Below are 23,658 nucleotides of genomic sequence, written 5' to 3'. Positions count from 1 at the left end.
CCCCAGATACCTGCCTTTTGGCAGAAATGGGCTGTGGCATTCACCTGTGTCCTTTTAAAACACTGGAGCTCAGTGGAAGAAGTGATGTGAGTGGGGTGAGAGTCAGTTGGAGGAGAGAGGAGAGGCCCCAAGGTTTGTTTCTTTTAAAAAATTTAATTGGTGACACATTTTGATATTATTCCATTTGCCATACCACCCCCACCTTGTCTCCAAGTTCTTCAGAACAATGCAACAATTAAAACTGTAGAATTATATAGTGCTGTTCATCTCAGAGAATCACAGGGCTGTTTATAACAAAGAACCAAATATTCATGTCCCTAAAGTCTTGTGAGAAAAACATAAGCATCTGTTTTGTTCCCAACAGGTGCTACAACACACACACAAATCTGATTAGGTAATGTTTAGACAAGCTGTCCTGAATGAGGGTTGGAAGCAGTGTGCAGAAGGGACAGATTTGTTTTTGGCTGTTGGCACCCAGTCTTCACTGTTGCTGTTGTTAGCTGCTGTCAAGTTGACTTTGACGCTTGGTGATGCTATGAATGAGAGAACTCTAAGTCACTCTATCGTCAACAGACCTGGTCAGATCTTGCAGATTCAGGGTTATGGTTTCCTTGATTGATTCTGTCCATCTTGAATGTGAAATCCAATGTCCCCTGTCTACAAAGATCAGGAGGTCCCCTGCGGACCTCCTGATCTTGCCCATCAGCACCATAATTTGGGCCTGGAGATGACCAATCTTCTCTCTTTCTTTTAAAAATATTTTTTAAAACAGGATTTTACAAAAAATCTACATACAAATATTTGTGCTCTGAAAAAATGAACAATTAAATCAAAAGAGTGTAAAAATGCCTTTAATTTCACATTTACTGGGTTTACTGGTTTGGTGGTTTCCATGGTGATGAGCATCTTCTGTTAATTAGTATGCTGTTGCCATGGCTATGGCATAGTATCCTCTGCCAAAGTGGCATCACTGCGGCTTGGACTCAACACGCATCAAAAACCAGAGTCAAAACAGCCAGGGATTAAAGGCTGTATGAAAACCCAAGGGAAGATAGTTGCATGGTTACGTGGGAGCTTTGCTGAAGCACTGTCAAACCTGTCTGAAGCACTGGCAAAAAACTAGCATCCTCTTGCTTTCTAGAATGAGGTCCAGATCCTAAAACACAAAGATATACAACTGGGCACAAAAGTTAGAATCATATAAGGGATCGTATTTCCTATTGCCATCTATGGATGTGAGAGCTGGATGGTTAAGAAACAAGAAAGGAAAAAAATCAATACATTTGAGATGTGGGGCTGGAAAAGAGTGCTGAGGATCCCATGGATGGCCAAAAAGACAAACAAGTGGGTCCTTGAGCAGATCAAGCCAGAAATCTCTCTGGTAGCCAAGATGACAAAACTGAGACTGTCATACTTTGGACACATAATGAGAAGGAAGGACTCATTAGAAAAGACAATGATGTTAGAAAAGGTGGAGAGAAACAGAAAGAGAGGAAGGCTGCATGCTAGATGGATGGACTCTATTAAGGAGCCTACAGGTATGAGTTTGCAGGAACTAAGCAAAGCAGTGGAAGACACAGGGGTCTTGGAGATGTCCCATCCACAGGGTCACCACGGGTCAAGATTGACTCAAGGGAAGTTAACAGCAACAGCAAAGGGAAAATTACATTTTTGAACTACAACAACCCAAAGCCCTTGTCAGCAAAAAGTAACTTTTCCAAGACTTGGAAAAGACAATCTTGGTGAAAAGCAACTGTTACTGTAACAGAGAGTTTAACCTCCAGAAGTCCTGGTATCTCTTTTGTTTTGGCAGAAGGCTACAGCCAGGAAGAGGCAGCCAGAAGCGCTAATGATTTCATGCCAGACTGCTGCTGGGGGCGATAATGACTCTCAATTTGTACTGTGTGATTAATTTCCCTAAACCAGTGCGAGGTGGCAGAACAAATTTGTGCCCTTTTAATGGATGTCATCCAAGCAAGAGAGGATAAAGCCTGACTCCACGGCTGTAAATAAGGTGATGGGAAGATTGTATACAACAAAGTTGGGACAATGTTTCTGTGTTGCATATTTTAATAGCTAGATCATATTTTTAGGATGTTCTAACTCAAACAATCTGGATAGCCTTAGCAACGCCACTCCCACCCCTCTATCCTCAGTTGAAAATCCTGCTGGTGAATGCCAGGTCAGTGAATGAAAATCTTGGGTGAAGGTGTTGACCTACTGTGTATCACAGAGACATGGTTCATTTTTGTTGTATATCTCATTTTTGACTTGCAGCGACCCTATTGTAGGGGTTTCTTGGCAAGTTTCTTCAGAGGATGTTTGCCACTGCCATCCTTTAAAGCTGAGAAGTAGGTGTTTATGCTCAAGTGGGGAAACAAACCCTTATCCGCTTATCATAAGTCCACTGCTCAAACTACTGCACCACTTTGGCTAGAGTTAGGGTTGGGATAATATTTCTCGACTTCATTCACCAGGGTTCTCTGTGCAGCAGGAGCAATCCCTGGGACATGGAAAGAATGCATTGCAATGGTCTCCAGAACCCCCTCCCCCTGGATAGACTCAGTCAAGAAAGCCAGAGTTTGCAAGACCTTAGCAGGGCTGTTAATAACAGTGTGGTGGGGGTCTCTCATTCATAAGGTACCAATAAGTCGAAGATGGTAGAATGAACAACAGTAAAGCATGAAAGGAGCAAAAGGACATGCCAAAGGAAAATATGTTTTGCCATTTCTCAGAATCTCTTCAAAGTAGATAGTTGGGCAAATTAGTTACAACCCTGAACAATATGTCCACCAGCTAAATAGGCTCACATGCTGCCATAGTATATATATTGTTAAAGAGCCCACACAAAGCTCTTATTTTCCACTGGTAATAGAGCAGCCTTTTGAAATATCTATCAAATTATATACATATTTGGAAAACAGTTGTGTGGGCTTTGCTGCTCTCTGTTGTACCCTCTTACTGATTATTCTGTTATTACGAGAGCGTCGTGCACATTTGTCCAGTTTGCTTATTAATCCTCTTTGCATTTCTTTTCTTTTTGATTTTTGCATTACATGGTAATCCTCACTCAGTGGGATAACACCCAGTTATTAGCTTGTTTTTCAATCAGTCTTAAGTTAGTTTCATAAGCTCTTGCTTTCAAAATGTCATTTTAAAAACAACAGCAACACAGGCGCAGCAACAGGAGACCGGGGTTGTGTTCTGGTTCTATCAGTAAATCCTTTCAAAGCTGTTTTATCCCCTCCTGGTGCAAGTTTGCAACTTTTTAGGCAATCCTGTATCTGGCCATGCTACCTGGGGAGAATTCAGAGAGCTGTAGTTTAATTAAAAATGGAAGGTTGTAGGAAATGAGGAGGACCACATTATAGGCGGATATACCCAGCCAAGGAACCTATGGCCCTATACAGACAGGCCAAAATAAAGCTGCTTCAGGTCACTTTGGAGTTATAGTGTTTCAATGATGTCTGGAAGCTGCACCAAAGCTGTACTCCAGTCTTTAGGACTGGAGCATGGCTTTTGTGCGGCTTCTGGACTCTTAGGATGCATGTATCATTTAAACAGCATACTAGCAAAGTGACTTGAAGCAGCTTTATTTTGGCCTGTCTGTATCAGGCCTTTGACTCTTGATTCGCAAGACATTAGCAGGATTGCTAATAATAGGGTGTCTTGAAGGGCTCTCATTCATAAAAAAGTATTAAAAAGTAGATACTAATGATAGGTAGGTGAGATCCAGTGTGTGTAGCAGTTTGAACACTGGCCTATGATTCTAGAGACCAGGGTTCGAATGCTGGCTTGACTGTGTAAACCTATTGGGTGAGCTTGGGCAAGTCACACTCTCTTAGCCTCAGGGGATGTCAATGGTAAACCCTCTCTGAAGAAACTTGCCAAGAGAACCTCACAATATGTTCACCTTAGGGTCACCATAAACTGGAAACAACTTGAAGGCACACAACAACAACAACAATAACAACAACAACAACAACAACAGGCAGCCCAGGACTTAAATAAATACATGCAATGGCTCCAAAGCTCATTTTTCTGCAGAAAAATGCAACAGTAAGAAAACCTATTAAGAAACTCAACATTGTGTCTGTGGGAAAGCAAATTCAAGTCCTGAGTTCTTTATTACCTGTAAATTGTGTTGTGGAAAATTAAATAAAGAAGACCTCATCCAGAGTATTGTGGCATTTTCATCACAGCAGGATAATAGGGGCCATGGCAGACCCGTCGGTATTAGTCTCATGAAAATGGATATGCTTGTTTTACATTTAGTGAAATGAGTGAGTCACTGCTCTTAGCAAAGCAATAGAAAAGCAACATGATCTGCAGATGGCTGATAATCTGATTAAAGAGTGTTGCAGGCAAGAGGGAGCTGCTTCAGCGATCGCCATCATTTAGATCAGGGCAACCAGGAACTTTGGAGGGACCGAGAATAACTTTATACACAGCCCTGGACCTTGTGTGAACTGCACCAGGTCCTCCTGAAGAAACATGAACTGACTGGAAGGATGCTTCTAGGTTTTGTGGACTCAAAAAGTTAAAGTAGAAATGTTTCTTTCTCAGTCTAAAAGGTGCTATGGAATTCCATTCAATCTTTTCATATCAATGCATTGTGGCATTAGATAAAATGCCACAATAAGGTGTGCTTTCCCTTCAGAATGGAAAATACATCTCTAGGAGTCTTGAGCGTTTCCAATTCTTTTTGTTTTTATTGTACCTGCTTATTCACAGATTGTGTCCTGTCTTTTTCTTGAACTATACTCTCCCTCTCTCCTTCCTTGTGTCCTTTTCCTTCCTCATCCCATAGAAGATCATGTCTTACATTCAGCAATAATTCAGAAACTGATCTCATCAATTTCCATTGAAATTATTATTTTAAAATACTAAAGTGTTTTAGGAATATTACACCAGTTAAACAATAAGATCATTTTGTTTGAGGGCTGACATCCCTCTTTCCTTTGCTTGGTCTCTGTTTGAATCTGTCTCCTGGAAACAATAGCTATGTTAATGGCAATAGCCAACTTTACTGCTTCCAAGCACACAAGACTAGTACTCTACAGATACATTTCATTTTGGAAAGTCGTGGGTAAATTTAAAGTGACCTGAGGAGTGGCAATGAAAAGTCTTTGGTAATGCTGGGAACTCCCTGGAAAGAAGTCAAAGGCTTTCGTGGCTGGCATCCATCATTTTTTGTGGGTTTTGGGGGCTATGTGGCCATGTTCTAGAAGGGTTTATTCCTGACGTTTTGCCAGCATCTGTGGCTGGCATCTTCAGAGAATGCTTGCCTGGAAAGGAGTTGGGCATATATATATATACTGTGTGACCTGCGAAGGCAGGGATATGGATGCCAGCCATGAAAGCCTTCGACTTCACAAACTTTATTTACTGTGAGGATTTCTTCTTTCCTGTTGAAGTTGTCCAAGTGTTTGTGGATTTCAATGGCTTGGATTCCTAGAATCTTCCCAACCATTTGATCATTCTGAGAAAGGTAGTTCAAAAACAACACTCCAAGCTCTGTTGTGGTTTGGGGCAAAACAAGTAAACTGGCATGGTTTCACACAGGTTGTTTGTTTTTTCCCCTTTAAACCACTTTAATTTCACTTATTTAAAACAATTTCAGACTGCCACTTGATCCGCGGAACTGGCTGGATGATCGTGTCATCGCTGTCTGTGCTGTCCTGACCATTGCTGGACACAAATGCTTCATGGATGCTCTGAGCGACATAGTTCAGGTTCTTCGAGTTAATGCTGCAGATGTTAATCTGCCCATTTGGAAGGAGATAAATGTGTTTGTGCTTTGCGAGGAACTCCACTTGCGAAGCTGGAGGAGGAGAGAAAAAATGAATTGTTTTAGCAATTGAAATGGACTTTAGCACTGTTCGCTTTAAAGTTCTTTGAGTTAATGCTGCAGATGTTAATCTGCTCATTTGGAAGACATTTCTGGGGGGAAATGTTTTTTTTAAACATCTTTATTAGATATAAACAAAACAAACAAGCTAACAATACTTCAAAGATATAGCTGTGTTAGTCTGTAGAATCAGTATGAGGAAATAGATTTAAATCTATGAAAGCTCATGCTGCCAACTTCTTTCTTTCATTTTTTTCTATTGGACATTGTATAATATTGTACTGTATTGTATTGTTTTATGTGGGTCATTGACCATAATAAATCTTATTTCATTTATTTCAATTAGTCTCAAAGGTGCTACAAGATCTCTCTACATACTCGCCCTACAATACAACGAAATATAATACATTAGATAAACAAACTAACAAAACACTACCAAAACCCCCACACTTAAATAGTATGTATTACAAAGAACTACTCCATTCTCCCAACTGACAAAGAGACCTATCTTGCCATCTTGCATTCCAAGAAATGCCCTCATGTTCTTTCAGAGTCAAGTAGAAGATAGCTTGGAAATTATACAAATCAAGCAAAGGCCGAGATTACTGTCTCCCCAGTACATGCCGTCATCTGATTCCCTTCTCTTAAGGATAATTCAGAAGAGTATTTTAGATGAGTGGTTAAATTAGGGATACTACCAGGAAAAAGAGAGGAAATATTAAATCCATGGTGAAGCAGTCCCATTAAAGCCTTACTATGCACTCAGAAGGTAGTTTGCAACAGCACTGCAGAGATCGAAAGAATTCACATAGATGGCAGGCTTTGACCCTGGGTGCTTAAGAATGACACAACCCAAATACAAATCTATCCAGTGCAGCTTAGGGAATGGATATACGCATTGGATACTTACGGAGGAGTCCAATGAAGCTGTTCACTCCTGACTGGGTCGTAAGATGCTCCCAAGAACCTGGTGTTCCCAAGATACGCAGCTTCTCTTTCAATTTCTCTCTAATCAGCATGATCCTTTTTACTAATGCCTGGAGACTCTGTTTCCTAAGGACAAAGGAATTATAAAGATAAGACATGTTATTTTTCTGGCACATCTCACCAATTTAATTCTAATTCCTTTGTACCTCCTTGGATCATAGGTTCTCTCTACTGTTACAGGGGTTAAATGACTATAGCAAATCTTGGAGACATGTCTTGTTGCCAGTACATGCTGTTGTGAAGCCTTATTGGAAATGAAATAGAATTATACTTTTTTACTTATACTTCTTTAACAAGGTGCCTTCCATACAGGGCACACAACATCTTCCATCCTTCTCAGCCAGTATGACCATGCTGATTGCGGATAATGGGAATCGCAGTCTAGCTCATTTAGAGGACACTCTAGTTGGAGAGGTTTGTTGGATATTTTTGAGCTTTACATAAAAATGTTGTTAAATAATGCTTGTGGTTCTTGTAACTCATGACCCTACCTCTATGTCACCTTATAGATGCCATCTTCTCTACCTTGTATGTCTGTGTGTATTTGCTACAAATCACATATACAGTCAGCCCTAAGTATTAACAAATTCCTCATCCACGGATTCCACCATTCACAGGTTGAAAATACTAATACACACACACACACACACACACACACACACACAAATTCCAAAGAGCAAACCTCCATTTTGCCATTTTATTTAAGGAATACCATTTTACTACACTATTGTATTTAATAGGACTTGAACACTGACAGATTTTAGCATCCATGGGGACTCCTGGAACCAAACTCTAGCAGATGCTAAGGACCCACTATGTGTGTGTGTGTGTGTGTGTATTGACCTAAATCATATTAAATTAGTTGTGTCCATCATATGTAAAACTTTCTCTACATACTTATTAGATTTGGCAGCCTCGCTAAATTAATAATAAAAATAATCATGATAGTACTTCTGGTAGTAAGACTAGTAACATCAATAGTAACACTAATAATAGTAATAACCTGCATAATAGATTACAAGGTGCTTTCAAAATTCCCTGGTCATGCGTTACTTAAATTACAGTCATAATGACAGCAGAACATGTATTTGAGCAACACCTTTGCCTGGCTTCCTCTTCTCTTCTCTCTTGTCATATTCCACTTGGAGCAAATGGGATGCCGTTCCACAAACAACTCTTGAGATTCTTCAGTATCATGGATGCACTGAAATGTTCTGAAGATGCTAGGATGCAAAGCATCACTCTCTCGACAAATTAAGAACCTTATCACATTAGAAAAGTAAGCCAAAATGGAACAGGAAAGTAGCAGCTTTCTCTGTGCCTTTCCCCATGCTCTTGTAGCACTTCCATTCCTCTTCCAAAGGGAGGCAGTCATAAAGCATCCCTTTTGTCAAATAGATTTTTCCAGTGTGACAAGAGACAAACTTTTACATTCTCTCAGGAAGAGAACGCAAATGCTATGATGGCACGGAGAGACTCATGAACAAAGCTGTTACTCTCCCACTGTGCTTTTGCGTTCTTTGCTCATGTGATAAAGCTCTTAGTCTCAGGCCACAACATTACTTGCTGTCCTTACCACTCATATAGCAGAGCTGGGCTGGTCAGCACCATTGCAATGACCCGTCCTCCCAAACTGGATGGGCAAAACCATATCATGCCGATCTGCTTGGCCACCTGGGATTGGATTCTGATCAGTGTCTCATTGTCTTTTGTGACCACAATGAGGTTCCCTACATGCTCCTCTGCATGAAGTAGGAAAAAGAACATACTGAGTGGTGCATGTGATGCCATTTGCATCTGAATCAGTCATATTGCTCTACAGCAAACCCTTCCCCTCAAAACCCATTCCTATTATAATCCTGGTCCCTGACTTGAATCAATTCAGAATGCTAGCTTGACTCACAATCTGTAGATAGTGCCAGTTAACAACAGAAGAATTCCCATGGGTATCTCATGAAGAAAGCATATTAGTTCAGGGGATGAGAGTCTGCTTTCCCTTGAAGTCCACATTTCCCTGTGGGTAACTTGGCAGAGAACCAGTATAGTGTAGTGGTTGGAGTGCTGGACTAGGATTTTGGGAGCCCAGGCCTTGGATCCCCCATTAAGCCATGGAAACCTACTGGGTGACATTGGATAAGTCACACTCTCTGAGCGTCAGAGGAAGGCAAGGGCAAATCCTCTCTGAGTAAGTCTTGCCAAACAGACCCCAAGATAGGATCGCCATTGCTCGGATCTATTTAAGTTACACAAAATATGACCAAATGACAATATAAAACCTTACCATATAAACCAAATATTCTGGAAAAAGATTGGGCACATAGAAGTTCGAAGCCTTTATCCACAAAGTGTCGTAGTGCCCAGGCATCTCTGTCCAGGTTTCCTGAAGCCAGTCCCTGAGCTTCAATATTAAAAAATGGGAAGAGTTGCTTTTGCTAGGAAAACAAAGTCATTGGGGATGGAGAGGGGAAGAGAAAGATATATTGGTGTGAATTTGCCTGACTTTTTGCTGTCAGTAAATCTAACTCTATAGGTTCGTCTAAAAGCAGCCATATATCTAAGTATTATTCTGGTACCCATAAGCAGATAAACACAAGTGGAAGAAGGGCACAGCATGCTGTCCTTGTTCCACACCAGGATGACTTACATGAATAAGCCAAGCCACAAAGTACCAGAGAAGGCAAAATGTCATGATCATCTAAACTTTGGAAAAGATTCATTTTCAAATCCAAACATGGTAAGAGGGTTTAAATAGCTTTGGCTGGAATTCAGTATTGCAGTTGCAGATGTGTAACCTTGAGCTATGGATCTGTAACTGATCTGTATTCATGAATACTACATAGTGCTATTGCCACAATCATGAATGCCCTCCCAAACCTACAGTTCTTTACCAGGCAGCCACCAGATTAGCTGAAGGAGCTCCATTCATCTGGTGATCGGGGCACAAAGAAGATGACATTTCCCTCCTTCCCACCAACGAGCAAAGTTGTGACAACCAGAATCAGAACCCCTCATAATAGGTCCTCATCATAACTTCATTGTGCTAGCTTCACACCTATTGAATACGTTGTTAACGTTATTTTGAACTCATATGAAAAAGCTACTTCTCCCAATTTGGTGTCATCTGCAAATTTTGAGCATGCCCTCTTTTCCTACATCCAAGTCATTTATAAAAATGTTGAACAAAACTGTGCTCAGGGATCTGTCCCCTCCTATATACTTCAGAATGAATCATTCTTATGTCTGGGGCAAAAGGTCTCTCTGACTGTGTTACCTATTTTCCTAGACTTACTTCCATCATTGCTGCAACCTTTTCCCACTCCTCGGGTGTCAGACCCATTTCTTCAGGTGCATGGAGTGAAACAATAGAGCCTTCTGGTGCATTCTACAAGCAAAGCAACACGACATTCACCATCTGATAATAATGAAGGACATTAGAAGCCGCTGAGATGGGATGGGAGTCTGGAAATAATACTGAGCAAGAGAAATTAATAGTCCATCAGGAGCTGTTAGTTGTCATTTCTAAGAAAGCCTTCACATTTGGTAGATTTCCAACAGTAAGGAGTTTATCACATGGGATGGATCCTGTGCAGAAACTGAATTTAAGCTGGAAAAAACCTGCAAAAGTGGGTAGATTTTCAGACAATGTTGGGGGTAAACCCAAACAGAAAGAACAAGAGCTCCTGGTAACAAATTGCCAACTATTGTTTGTCTAACTAAAATAGTGTATACAGCGCTGTGTAAATTTACAGCGCTTTATAAATAAAGGTTAATAATAATAATAATAATAATAATAATAATAATAATGTAGACTTGAGTCAGTTGATTTGGCCTTAAGTCAGATTCAAGTTGCTTCAATTACTTGACTTGGACTTGGCAAAAATGATACACTGACTAGACGTGACTTGAGACTTGCATATTTTTAGTGACTGACTTATTGGTGCCATTCACTTCGAGTAGCATGCAAGACCTGCCCCCAAAGTGTAGGGCACATTTTTTGGAAGGGAACAGCAAATGCGTTCGGCAACGAACTCGAGGTGGCAGGATCCTTGTAAAGCTAACTTTATTTTAGCACGAATTGTGGCTTTTGCCTTTTTACTGAAATCTCATGATGCAGCTGTAGGGTACAAGAACTGGGTTGGTGGGAAGGGGAATTATCTCCCACCTTTGAAAAGTTCCACCTCCTATTTAAGAAATTACTTGAGCATGCCATGCTTCCTCCAAAGAGTATGAAGTAACATTTTAACCTCACAACACCCCTATGAAGTAGATTAGGCTGAAAGGCTGAGCAGAGATTTGTACCTGAATTTCCTACGAACCCACCAAGCACAATACTGGGTTTCTCATACTCTTATAACTGTACCTGAAGTTCTTCTAACAACCCTTCTGTGTCAACAGTCAGGTTCACAGGATCCCAGTAATGATACGTACGGATGTCTGTAAAGCCAGCAACTTGGAATATACAGCCAAGATAGCCTTAAAAAATAAGAAGATAATTGGGTGTCACTAGGGTTGGAGTTCAAGATCAGCCCAGGTCCTGATTATGTGATGACTTTCAGCAAGTCACATGCTCTCAGCCTCAGAGGAAAGCAATGGCACCCCTCCTCTGGATAAATCTTGACAAGAATACTCCATAAGTTCATCTTAGAGTCACTATAAGTTGGAAATGACTTGAAGGAACACAACAACAATAACAGCGGTGGTGGCAGCAGCATTAAGTGCCGACCACAGTTGTGCACAACACGTTTTTCAAATACACACAAACATATTCAGATGTGGAGAAAGACAACATATTTTCCTGTTTGGATAATAAGATATAAAGCTTAGCTAAAGGGATGTTTCCAAATCAAGGTGAAATGAGAACATTACAGAAAATAAACACCTCTGGTGGTTAAAAAATAAAGAAGTGCCCACAATTCCCTCCGCCAAAAACACTTAAACAAGTGTAAAAACCAAAATAATCCCAACTCCTTATGTAAAGATATTTTTTTTAAAAAAAGAAACCCCATGAGCTTCCAGGTACAGAAATAGGACAGAAATAGGAATAGGAAAAAAATAACAATAGAATAAATGAATTAAATGAACGCTAATAAAAACAGAATGAACAAAATGCAATACAGGGGAAAAAAGCATTTGTTTTTATCTGCAAAATGTTGGAGGGCAGGCATGTGTTCTTTCAATGCATGAGGCAAGTTTTATCTGAAGCTAGCAACATTGCCCATGGCTTGCAGTTTTACCTTGTAGATCTAGGCCAAACACAATGGAAAAACTTATCTACCTAGTTGTGATACAGCGATATAGACAGTTGCTTGAGCAGAATGGTTGGGTTTGTACCAGCGGCGCAGAAAGTCAGCTCCAATCCACAAAGCACCTGTCTCACCTACTGTTTGAACAGCACCTGCCTATTTAAGAGGAGGGGAAAGAGAGAGAAATCAAATTTTTGTACATATATCAGGCACAAATGGAAAAAGACTTGGGGGAGAGCATATAGGGTGGGGTCCTCATTTGCCCACTGCCAGTCTAAAAAAGTAGCTTTGACATTTGAGGAGAACTCAAAAATATATTTTTAAGCCAAATTAACAGAGTGACATGAGGAAGCAAACTTTTACATACCCTCCAACTGTCCTGGTTTTGCACTTTGAATCCACTTTGTAGCAACTGAAGTAAGCAGGAGCCAATGGGGAAAACGGGGAGAGGAGAGAGAAACTGGCACATTTTAAAAGCAGATGAAAAAGTGGGACATCAGAGAATTCATCAAGACAGTTGGAAGGTCTGTCTAGAGCATATAAAGAACTTTGATCCAATGTATTTGTTTAAAAGTTATATTATATCCTCCCTTTTCACCAATGACCTCAAGGCAGCCTGCATGGCTAGCCCTCTGCTTATCTTCACAGCAACTAGGAGAAGCTGAGAGAGTGTGACTGGTCCACAGTCGCTCAATGAATTTCATAAATCTGTGGGGTCTAGAACCTACTTTTTCCAGTATCCAAATCTAACATTCTAGCCATTATACTACACTGTCTTTCTTCTAGATAGCTTAAGTAATATTGCCAGTACCCTGTTGTCTAAGAGAGCATGGTTCTCCTTGCCAATCAGTAATTCCATGGCAGCCCTTCTGAATGCCTCCATGCCAAGCCGAGGGAGGTATTCGTGGTCCAGGGTTGGGTCCTGGGAGATCTGAAGCAGAACTCGCTGCACAACGGGTGGGATCCAGGGTTCATCTCCTTGATCTGTCTGGCAGCCTAGGAAGTGGAACAGAGATGACCTGAGAAGACTTCAAGAACATAAATAAGGACACTCTTTAGTTTTGGCTGCATCCTTTTTTGCCATGATAACATTTAATATGATGTCCAACAAGGAAAACATTGAATTTTAGCATGAAATGAATTTCTGGACCTTCGGAGTGCCAAGGTACTTGGCCTTTGGCTGCTCTTTACAAGACTCCAGAAATGTCCTTCTTGGCCATGTTGGCAAATATTTGAATATAGAGCCTTGTCATTTCTTGCTTAGATTACCACAATTGTCTTTCTAGTCTTCCATTGTCTCTTCTTGAACTCTCTCACTTCAAGCATGTAATCTGCTTCCTTGCTTTCAAAAAGTTGTCTATTGTGTGTTATTTTGGTACATGTTAACACCATTTTTCGCTGTAACACATCTGTTATTTGTATGTTACAGTACTTTTAAAATTCTTTTTTTTAATGAGAAAATACCCCCCCTTCCCTTGAAAATTCCTAAAAGACTAATGCTTTAAGCAATGAATAAACATTAACTGTTATTGCAGTGCAGGTCATTATGTCTTGCTGCATCTGCACTGCATGATTTCACTTTTACAGGTGAAATTTGTGGTGGGATAGGTCAATCTTATCTTTAACAGAGACAACAAGATATCATGTGCCTAAGACCACTTGCTCCCTTTAAAGGCTCTATCTGTTCTGGCCTTCTGGTTTGGAACTGCTGTCCAGAATATCTGCATGACACCACTTACCTGATTTCCTTCAAATCCCTCCTCGAAACTGACATTTGGAATGACCTACTAATTATCATGTCTTACAGTAACCTGTTAACAAACTTAGACGTAGCATGTAAGCTCCTAGCAAAAGGTAAAAAGTAAAGGTTTCCCCTTTGACAAGATTGTCAAGTCACGTTTGACTGTAGGGGATGATGCTCACCTTGGTTACTAAGCTGAAGATCCAGAGTTTTCAGAGCCGACTCTGTGATCATGTGGTCAGCATGACTGAACATAACGCTGTTACCTTCCCACCCAAGTGGTACCTATTTATCTACTTGCACTTCTTCATGCTTTCAAACTGCTAGGTTGGCACAAGGTGGGACTAGTGACAGCAGGTCACTCTGTCACACGGGGCTTGAGTCTTGAACTGCTGACTTGCTGACTTTGCGATCATCACTAGGCCTCCACATCCTGAAGGTATTTGTCTCTTATATTCTGAGAAGTTATAGCGTATGTTCTTGGCACTAGATTATTTAAGTTATTTTTAAGGTGACCTCAGTCCATGAACCCACTAAATTCACACACCTCCAAAAGAGGAAATAAGAAGGATGTGTCCATGAAGTATCTCCCTTTCTCCAGGTCCCTGTTGATGGATGAACACCGCTGGAGGTAAATCATGCAACTTTCTCTACTCCCAACCCTGCCAAGTGATACAAACCACCTCACCAGGAACCAGTTTTATTTGAAGACAGACTGACTTACCTGCATGGCCAAGGCACACTTTTTTACGTGAAGGATCCGCTCGGTACACATCTAAGGCAACGTCTGTTTCTGTGACTAAGGGAACATCAAGGAAAACTGAAAGTGTCGCCATTATCTATCCCAGCCAAGGAAGTTTTCACAAGGAATTTCAGCACAAGGAATGGTGATCTGATGCTTATGTGGAACATCCCAAGAATCATACCAATACTTCAACCCCCCAAGATTCTTAAGACAACAATCTCCTGGGTTACAGTATATATTTGTATTCCAACATTCTGAAGGAAGGCCGTTGTTGGAGGCTATCAGACAGAAGTACTGGGAAAATATTTTCTTACACATTAAGAAAATATGTTTCATTAAGAGAGCAGATAAGAGAATTCCCACCCACTCACCCAACATGACAACTAATGAATAAGAGGAGCAGAATATTCATGACAGATTAAACCTAGTTGAATAACAAGCAACACCTTCTGAATTTCCCTTTTTTACACAACCATTACAGGGACAGGGGTTGTCTCCAGTTTTCACTCTGGCAACCCTACCACACAGTATCTGTTAAGTTTCTTGATGTAAATGAGTCCAAAAAGAGTTTGGGAGGCAAAAGGGACCCAATCTATGCCAAAGTCCTGAGAAGTCATTTGGCAAGAATAACCAGCAACTCTATTCTTAATTCCAACTAATCTAGTACTCAGTATGTTCTCTGATGTTAGATTCACTGCATGAGAACTCAATATGCCCTCAAGCATGGATATAGCCATTCTGACAGCTTGTAATGAAAAAGGATAACTAAAGACTGTCATGTGGAGATAGACATTTTACTCTTACCTTGAAACATGGAAGGGTGCCCATTTTCATAAGTACTGAGCTTGTCATTAATATCACCGTGTTACATCCAGATTTATGCATTCTGAAATATATTTGTGAATGCTCCCCCTTCCTCCACCTTGGTAATAATCTAGAATATATGACAGACCAGAAGAGAGCACCAACATTTTCGGTAACAAATCTTTAATCAAGCTTGCGTAATATAATCCACTCGCAGCATATGGAATGCTCTGAAATCGTTCCTTTGGCAGATCTTCTCAGCACGATCCTTGCTATGACAAGGAAACCGGACATCATCATTGGAAACCAGACATCATCATTGGAAACCAGACATCATCGTTGTTTAGTTGCTTCTTCCTAAGGGGACAAAACCCAAGGATTGGCTCTAGAGTTAAAACAAACAGCAGGCAGAAACTGAATATCTGCATTGGAAGATGATTACCATCCTCACCACCTCTTTAAATAGCCTATTTTTAAAGCTATATTGTTGTTGTCATTGATGATGATGATGATGATGATCATCATCATCATCATCATCATCATCATCATCATCATCATCCTCTTCTTCTATACCCCATCTTTCACCCAAAACTGGAACTTGAGTTTATTAAATAAGAACAATTAAACAATACAAATGAAAAACAGTCTGATTAAAAGGCTACAAAAGGTCAACATTGAAACAGATTAAACTGTTAACAAAAGCAAATTAAAAATGTGCAATAAAAAATGCGAAAAAGCCACATTGCATCCCATTTATCTCCCACTCCCCCCCCCCCCCCCCAATATGGGACCCAAAGTAACTTAAAATAGCTAAAACAATATGTTGTTCAAGCATCAATCAATTACAAAAAATATATATTGTACATGGTAACTGTGAGTGGAATAGTGCATGCTGTATATTGGAAAGAATCAAATATATCAACACAAGAAGAATGGATACTGAAAATACGTGAATGAATGGAGATGGACAATTAACAAGATTTTTTCCATTACTGGTGCCAGACATCAACAGTAAATACAAGATGCTGGTTTTATGGTGTCAAACCACTGATCCATCTGTGCCATTTGCTGGCAGAGCTCTCCACTTTTCCAGGCAGAAATCTTTCTCATCTGGTTTTCATGGACTAAACCCGGGATAGATTTGCTGAAAAGCACAGGCTCTGCTATCCTTGAACTATAGTATGCCCATTCTGTACTCTGGAAGTCTAGTTAGCTGAAGAGTAATATCAAGGTGCTTTGAAGAACTGAGATTTTAACCATCTATTTTCCACAAGAGAAAAGCTCTGCTCTATTCATCAGCAAACAGGATGCTAGCAAATTTCTTTTAATTTTAATACTCAAATTTTGGCATATAAACTGCAGATGATGGGCCTAAATTGGACCCTTCTCTGCCCCCGTAGGATTTGCTTTCTCTGCACAAGAGAAATCTCATGATATTGTTCTGTCCTATTCTCCCCACCTTTTCATTTCCTAAGAGACTTGCCTTAGTTTCTATTACAGCATAAGAACATAAGGAGAGGCAGTTCTATTCCATTAACTTTCCCCCTTTAGTTTAGGAGTAATGGTTGAAGTGTTGAAGTAGGACTCCAGGGTTCAAATCTCCACTCAGCCAAGGAAAACCACTGGGTGATACTGGGCAAGTCACACTCTCTCAGCCAATAAATATTAAACAAGTGTGTTGTTTGTTTACTCTCCTTTAGATGAAGGAATGTCAGTGAGTGCATTGCGATATACAGTTGTCCCTTCTTATACATGGATTTTTTATACACAGATTGAAGCATCCATGGTTTGAAAATGTTCAAAAAAAGTATACATTTCAAATATCAAACCTTGATTTTCCATTTCTTATAAGGGACACCATTTTGCTATATCATTATATTTAATGGGACTTAAGTATCCACAGATTTTGTTATCCACGGGGGATCTTGGAACCAAACCCCAGCGTATACCAAGGGGCCACTGTACCTGTTCTTCCATTACAATAGTTTCTGCCCCCATCTTCTTCACCTGAGACCAGAGTCATCAAGGGGTAAGAATGTAATAGGAAAGGACAGGAGTTTGAAAATCTGTTAGGTGGCCTTAAAGAGCATCATGTCATGAATGATAAGGCCATTTGCCCCCGGCACAGTATCTACCTGGCAGGTTTAGGACAGAATATTTCACATTTTAGAGAAAGCGATCATTTCCTCAGAAACAGCAAAGAACTATATAATCCCAGCAGACATCACATGCTGGGACCACCTCTTTCCAGATGAGCAGGGATACGTACACATGATACACTGGTGACACTATTTCCTGTGGTTCTAACTTGGCTGTGTCTAGGCTTAGGAATTCCCTGAATTTCTGACTGATTCAAGGCACCCAGCCTTACTTTAAGGAAATTAACTAGTATTTAAAATCCAAAAACACACATGATTTGGCTATGCTTTGTGTTGCCAAACAATTATCTAACGTCCAAAGACCAGGCTATGTGCCATTAGATCCATTCCTCAAATTCCTCCAGTTGAATCACGATTTAACTTGGGTTTGGGTGCTGCTGTTAGCAGTGGTGCTGCCATCCCAAGTGTTACCTGGTGCAGGGGAGGGCTGCCAAGGGTTTCTAATAGGGGGTGGCAGTACCAAGAAGGGCACACTCAACCTTCTCTTTTGATACGGCGTGGGAAGAAGATCCGACTGGGTGTCACCCTTCTTCTGGAGTGTCACCCGATGCAGTCCTTACCCCCTGGACCCCTTAGTGATGCCACTGGCTATAAGCAGGCAATTATTTTAATTAACTAAATAAAATAATTTTTAATTTAAATTCCATTTGGTCACTTGGTCTTTCCAAATATAGTTATGTCTATGTCTTTTTATCCTGCCTTACTGAAAGGATGCTTGGTGACCAGGAGTCATATACATGTATAAGCGAGCATAACTTACCGCTTCCAACTCTGCATTGCCTGCCTCCGTCTCCTCATTGGCCGTCTCTGCTTCCACCTCTTCTTCATTGGCCTCCTGGGTGTCCATCTCCTCCTCCTCCTCCTCCTCCCCCCCGTGATCCTGCTCTTGCTCCTCCTCCTCCTCCTCCTCAGGACTGCCCTGATCTGTGTCATCTTCCCCTTCATCTGGTGGAACGTCTTCTTCTGTCGGCTCATAGTCAGAAACATCTTGCACTTGGAGAACAGAATTGCAAGGAAGCACCAAATAAATAAGCCACCAGTACCACAACTGTGCTCTCTTGAAGGTCATCACCCAAAGAGCTCTTGACAATTGGGCAAAAGGAAGAAAGGAGTTAAACTCTTGATCACAGATGAGGAGGCAGTTTGGTTTTCTGTTATCAGGAGAGGGTAGGCAGTGTCTTTTAACTGCACAAAGAACACTGTACCAGCTAAGACTGATGGATGGAGAGGCAAGAAGAATGGAAGCAAGATCAGGCTGTGATGTCACAATGACAGCAAAGGCTGAACTTTCAAAAAATCCCATGATGCTGAGAAGTGATATATTGGCTATGCTCAAGCTCTTGCCTTTCCGTAAACATTGCCGTGTTTTGTTCAAGGCAGGGTTATTCGTAGCAATTTAGAAATAGAACAAAATTCAGAAATTTCTAAGTTAGAAACAAGATAAATTTAGAAACACTCGTGTCCAACATCTTCAATTCTGCCCCCTCATTATACTTATTTTGTATGTATGTATGTATGTATGTATGTATGTATGTATATCGGACAGGAGTGTTTTTAAGTGCTGCGCTTTGTGAAATGACATTGTTCAGCAAAGCTTGAATGTTTTACAATTTGGGTCGTACTTCCCTTCATTTATTAACCGTACACTGCTTTGAATAAAGAAAACCAGCCTATAAATGACATGACATGAATAAATAATACAGCTGATGAACAGCAACCATAATGAAAAATAATAAACTTTTATTTCTTTCCCACCTCTGAAGAAACTTGCCAAGAAAACCCTGTGAAAGTTTCGTTTTAGGGTTGCCATAAGTAGGAAACAATGTGAAGGCAAACAACAACACCACACCACCAGTCAACCACCCAGTTCCTGTTCCTCTCCCATTCCAACATCTTGTTACTCATTCATGAAGTCAAGTTTTCACTCACAGATCAGATGTTCTCCATGGAGGTAGACTGGCCCAGTCCCAGACTTCAGGATAAAGGTAACAGGGGGCATAAATTCAAAGCCATGAAGACAGGTCTGTTTTAAAAATGAGATGCCACGGTTTAGTATATATATATAATTCCAAATTCAACACCAATGGAGGAATAACAACACAGTATCGATACACCACAGAGCATTTTCTTCTACAGTGGGGTCTCAGGATGGGAAATATGGATAGTACCTTCCATCTTCCTTCACCACTGGCTATGTTGGGTAGGGCCAATGAGAACTGCAGTCCAGTAGTATGCTGTTGTTGTTGTTGTGGCATGCATTCAAGTCATTTCCAACTTATGGTAAAGCAGCCCTATCGTGGGGTTTTCTTGGCAAGATTTGTTCAGAGGAGGTTTGCCATTGCCTTCCCCTGAGGCTGGGAGCATATGGCCTGCCCAAGGTTACCCAGTAGGTTTCATGGCCAACCTGGAAATTGAACTGGTCTCCAGTGCCATAGTCCAATACTCAAACCGCTACCATGCTGGCTCTCGCCAGTATCTAAAAGGCTACAAATCCCTCACTCCTTGTTTAAAACAGAGGCAGGACATTTGGATCTCTCCAAACATACCGACTGTAATTTCCATCAGCCTCAGCTAGCAGAGCCAATGTTCAGGAATTGCCGGAGGCCTAATTATTTTTGCCAGAGGGGGCTTTTTTTTCCTTTTTGTTTTGTCTCTGTAAAATAACATTACTTGGTTTCTCCCAGCTTTCCATCCTAATAGGAATGGATAGATCGGGAACTGATCTCACAATGGATTGAGTGCGTGTGTAGTCCTGAACTCTCCTCAGACAAGGGGTCAGGGGAGAGGAGGCACAATCCAGGCATGGCTGCTAGAAAAACCAACCTACCCTTACTGAGGAACAGATCCTAACTGCTGCGGAGGGAGCGGAGGTATATGATGATAGTGTGTGCACTAGGAAGCAAAATGGGCACAGCTTAGATGGCAGTTTCAACCATGTAAGTGAGTACCATTCCACCACTGTGATGAGGGCCTAGCTTTCCCATTTAGGGCGAATAAAATCCTGATTGCATGAGAAAAGAAAATTGAAAGCGAACAGGAGAGTAGCATCTTTCTCCTTGCCTCTCTGCATGCTGTCATAGCACTTCCGTTCTCTTGGGAGACGGTTGTAAAGCATGCCTTTTGCCAAACGGGGTTTTACAGTATGACAAAAGGTACACTTTTACAACTGTCTCCCTTTGGAAGAGAACAAAAGTGCTTTGATGACATGCAGAGAGGCTCAGTGAAAGTCACTACTCTCCCAATCTGTTTTGGCTTTCTTTTCTTTTCCATGTATCAACATGGTTGCTCACACTATTGAACTTTCAGTGTGAAACACAACTACAGGACGTGTCGTGATGAATTCCTGCACTTTGAAATATATCATTCCACCATTATGGCCACAAGCTTCTGGGACTGAACTTCCAAAAATTTGTCTCACTCATAAGAACATAAGGTGGGAGGAGGAGTGGATGTGTCTGTGGATGTGTTACAGAAAGAGAACGAGGGCATAATTCAACATGCAACTGAGATATTTCTCTCTCAATGTTTTAGTGTAGTTTATTGTTCTATAGCATTACCATTGGCAGAACAGAGTGTCTTAGTGACACAAGTGATACTGGCTTGAGGCTGCTGACCATGTTTTTGGACTCCACAGCAACCACATGTAGTTTGTCATCAGCATCTTCACCCAGAGATACCTAGAAGAATGAAACAAACAGCACCAGAAGTTGCCAATAGAGACTACAGATTAATTAAAGCCTTTCTATAAAGGCAAGGTGATATTAGGATCATACAGTGCGGCCAATAAGGGAACCGCTTAAAAGGGCAGGAGTGGGCTTCCATCATGCCTACTGGTCATCTTGGCTGAAGTGATGGGAACTTGAGTTTGGCTACATTTGAAAGGCTAGAGGATTCAAAGAGGACTAATGATTTTGGAGGAAGCTGTGCAGAATCTGAAATCAATCCAGAACAAGTAAAAATCCATCATGTACAAGATAATGTAATGAGATGATGGTAACACCATCATGTATGTAACAGCTTACCGTTTTCAAGTACACAAGGTGTTCCAATAAATCATCATCTACTTCCACTACACATTTCCTGATTGTGTCATTCAATTCACAGCCTGTAGGAAACACAAAGAGGCCACAGGTGTAACTTCCCACTTGCCAACTGTTATGCTAAATAGCCTACATTGCTAAAATAATTGACAGTCATACTTTAGGTTTCACAAATTAGAAAAGAACCTATACAGAAATCAACCAGAGAAATACTACTACAGAAAAAAGGAAAGCAAGCCATATCTAGGTCATGGTTAACAGCTCATGTTGTGTTATCTATGGGATATCCTTTTCTTATCTTTAGGGAAGAACCTGAAGGGATATCTTGTATATGTTCTATAATGGTCTACTCAAGGTCCTCAAGAATCTAAGTAAATACTAGTATCAATTCTGAGACCTTCAGTGAGAAATGGTGGTATGGTCCCATGCATGTTCCACCACAGCAGTGGGGGGAAAGGACCCTACAGCATTTTTGATTTTAGACTCATTCAATTAAAATATTTAGTATCCAGTCCATGCATTCCAAACTGCTGAGCTGGCTAATAATAACAGTTCTGGCACACTGACACACAAAAGGAGAACTAGGAAGAGTGTCACCCAGCAGTAGACATCCTATGAGAAGCAGTCACAAATGAAAGAAATCTGAAAGTGGAATTCAATACATCAAACATAGAATCATAGAATCGTAGAGTTGGAAGACACCACAAGGGCCAACCAGTCCAACCCCTTGCCATGCAGGAAATCTCAATCAAAGCATCCCCGACAGATGGCCATCCAGCCTCTGCTTAAAGACCTCCAAAGAAGGAGACTCCACTACACTCCGAGGAAGAAGTGTGTTCCACTGTCGAACAGCCCTCACTGTCAGGAAGTTCCTCCTAATGTTCAGGTGGAATCTCTTTTTCTGTAGCTTGTATCCATTGCTCCGGTTCCTAGTCTCTGGAGCAGCAGAAAACAAGCTTGCTCCCTCCTCAATATGACATCCCTTCAAATATTTAAACAGGGCTATCATATCACCTCTTAACCTTCTTTTCTCCAGGCTAAACATCCCCAGCTCCCTGAATCCTTCCTCATAGGGCTTCATGGTTTCCAGACCCTTCACCATTTTAGTCGCCCTCCTTTGGACACATGGCTCCAGTTTCTCAATGTCCTTTTTGAATTGTGGTGCCCAGAACTGGACACAGTATTCCAGGTGGGGGCTGACCAAAGCAGAATATAGTGGCACTATTACTTCTCTTGATCTAGACACTATACTTTTATTGATGCAGCCTAAAATCGCATGCTGCCAACATGCTGTCTGGAGCTTATAGTAGCTGTGTGCTATTTAGAATCTGGGGGTCCTAGGATGACCACCAACATACTGACAATCTGTGAGATGGGCTGGGGAATCTATGATGCTCCAGATGCTCTTGACTACTGCCACTAGAAGTCCCAGCGTCTGGAAAGCCATACATTCTCTGGCCCTGATCCAAGGACTTAGAGAATGGCTAGAGATAATGTGTTTTCAGTAGATGAGGAGGAAGCTATGTGATTTCAAAAGAAGGAAGCAACAATATTACCCCAAAGAGTTACCACTGGTTTTTCATTTGTAGAAGATGAGCTTGAACTTAAAGAAAGGAAACTCATGCTGGGCTGCAGCAATGCAAAATGGATCTAGGATGACAAGCACAAAGACAATTATAATAGCAGAAAGCAACAGACATACTGTCAATTCAGAATGAATTCACAATTTTATTTTGCATAAAGATAGGAAATGATCAGTATACAACCCCATCTACAAGAAAGGAGACTTCAACAACTATAGGACCATAGCATTAATCTCCCATGCAAGCAAAATTATGGTCAACCTGGACATAAATAGAGAAATACCAGCGGTGCAAGAAGGATTCAGGAAAGGAAGAGGCACAAAGGACCACACATAATAATAATAATAATAATAATAATAATAATAATAATAAGCAGAAGATTAATAAGGGAATGCTTTCACGCTAAACTTCATGGAAGGATTAAATAAAATTGTCTTTGAAAGAGACTTGAAAATCATAATGTCTCAATTTAAGGCAATGTCTGCTTCAGGTTATTTATCTTCAA

General features: G+C 40.8%; 2 protein-coding genes across 2 annotated transcripts; both read right to left on the bottom strand.

The window, feature by feature from the left end:
- Positions 1–5,428: 5,428 nt before the first annotated feature.
- On the bottom strand, positions 5,429–14,658 carry LOC149306812 (aspartate aminotransferase, cytoplasmic-like). Its single transcript, XM_089537422.1, has 9 exons — positions 14,547–14,658; positions 12,893–13,077; positions 12,114–12,237; positions 11,199–11,311; positions 10,128–10,220; positions 9,120–9,270; positions 8,415–8,580; positions 6,762–6,904; positions 5,429–5,824 (listed from the first exon to the last, which is right to left on the bottom strand). The coding sequence occupies exons 1-9, from the start codon at positions 14,656–14,658 to the stop codon at positions 5,601–5,603; spliced, it is 1,311 nt and encodes a 436-aa protein (XP_089393548.1). The 3' UTR covers positions 5,429–5,600.
- Positions 14,659–17,440: 2,782 nt separating this feature from the next.
- On the bottom strand, positions 17,441–23,203 carry LOC149306811 (nucleoplasmin-like). Its single transcript, XM_089538205.1, has 6 exons — positions 23,127–23,203; positions 21,553–21,635; positions 21,088–21,207; positions 19,460–19,553; positions 18,291–18,523; positions 17,441–17,506 (listed from the first exon to the last, which is right to left on the bottom strand). The coding sequence occupies exons 1-6, from the start codon at positions 23,191–23,193 to the stop codon at positions 17,441–17,443; spliced, it is 663 nt and encodes a 220-aa protein (XP_089394331.1). The 5' UTR covers positions 23,194–23,203.
- Between the last annotated feature and the right edge of the window lie 455 nt (positions 23,204–23,658).

This window comes from Sceloporus occidentalis, unplaced genomic scaffold (genome assembly GCF_023333645.1).
Source record: "Sceloporus occidentalis isolate IW3139 unplaced genomic scaffold, rSceOcc1.0.p SCAF_9, whole genome shotgun sequence".
In the NCBI taxonomy this organism is placed as follows: domain Eukaryota; kingdom Metazoa; phylum Chordata; class Lepidosauria; order Squamata; family Phrynosomatidae; genus Sceloporus; species Sceloporus occidentalis.
The sequence above is the reverse complement of the archived record's forward strand: the minus strand, read 5'-3'. Positions and strand labels throughout refer to the sequence as shown.

What these genes read in the sequence shown, in the direction of transcription:
- LOC149306812 (XM_089537422.1), bottom strand. Translation starts at nt 14,658, where the DNA reads ATGGCGACACTTTCAGTTTTCCTTGATGTTCCCTTAGTCACAGAAACA. An exon ending in AGTGTGCCTTGGCCATGCAG is followed by an intron (nt 13,078 to 14,546) that starts GTAAGTCAGTCT and finishes TCCACTTCCTAG; the next exon opens with GCTGCCAGACAGATCAAGGA. An exon ending in TATCGCTGTATCACAACTAG is followed by an intron (nt 11,312 to 12,113) that starts GTAGATAAGTTT and finishes TTATTTTTTAAG; the next exon opens with GCTATCTTGGCTGTATATTC.
- LOC149306811 (XM_089538205.1), bottom strand. Translation starts at nt 23,193, where the DNA reads ATGAGTTTCCTTTCTTTAAGTTCAAGCTCATCTTCTACAAATGAAAAA. An exon ending in ACCTTGTGTACTTGAAAACG is followed by an intron (nt 21,208 to 21,552) that starts GTAAGCTGTTAC and finishes TCATTCTTCTAG; the next exon opens with GTATCTCTGGGTGAAGATGC. An exon ending in GCAATGCAGAGTTGGAAGCG is followed by an intron (nt 17,507 to 18,290) that starts GTAAGTTATGCT and finishes TAAACCTGCCAG; the next exon opens with GTAGATACTGTGCCGGGGGC.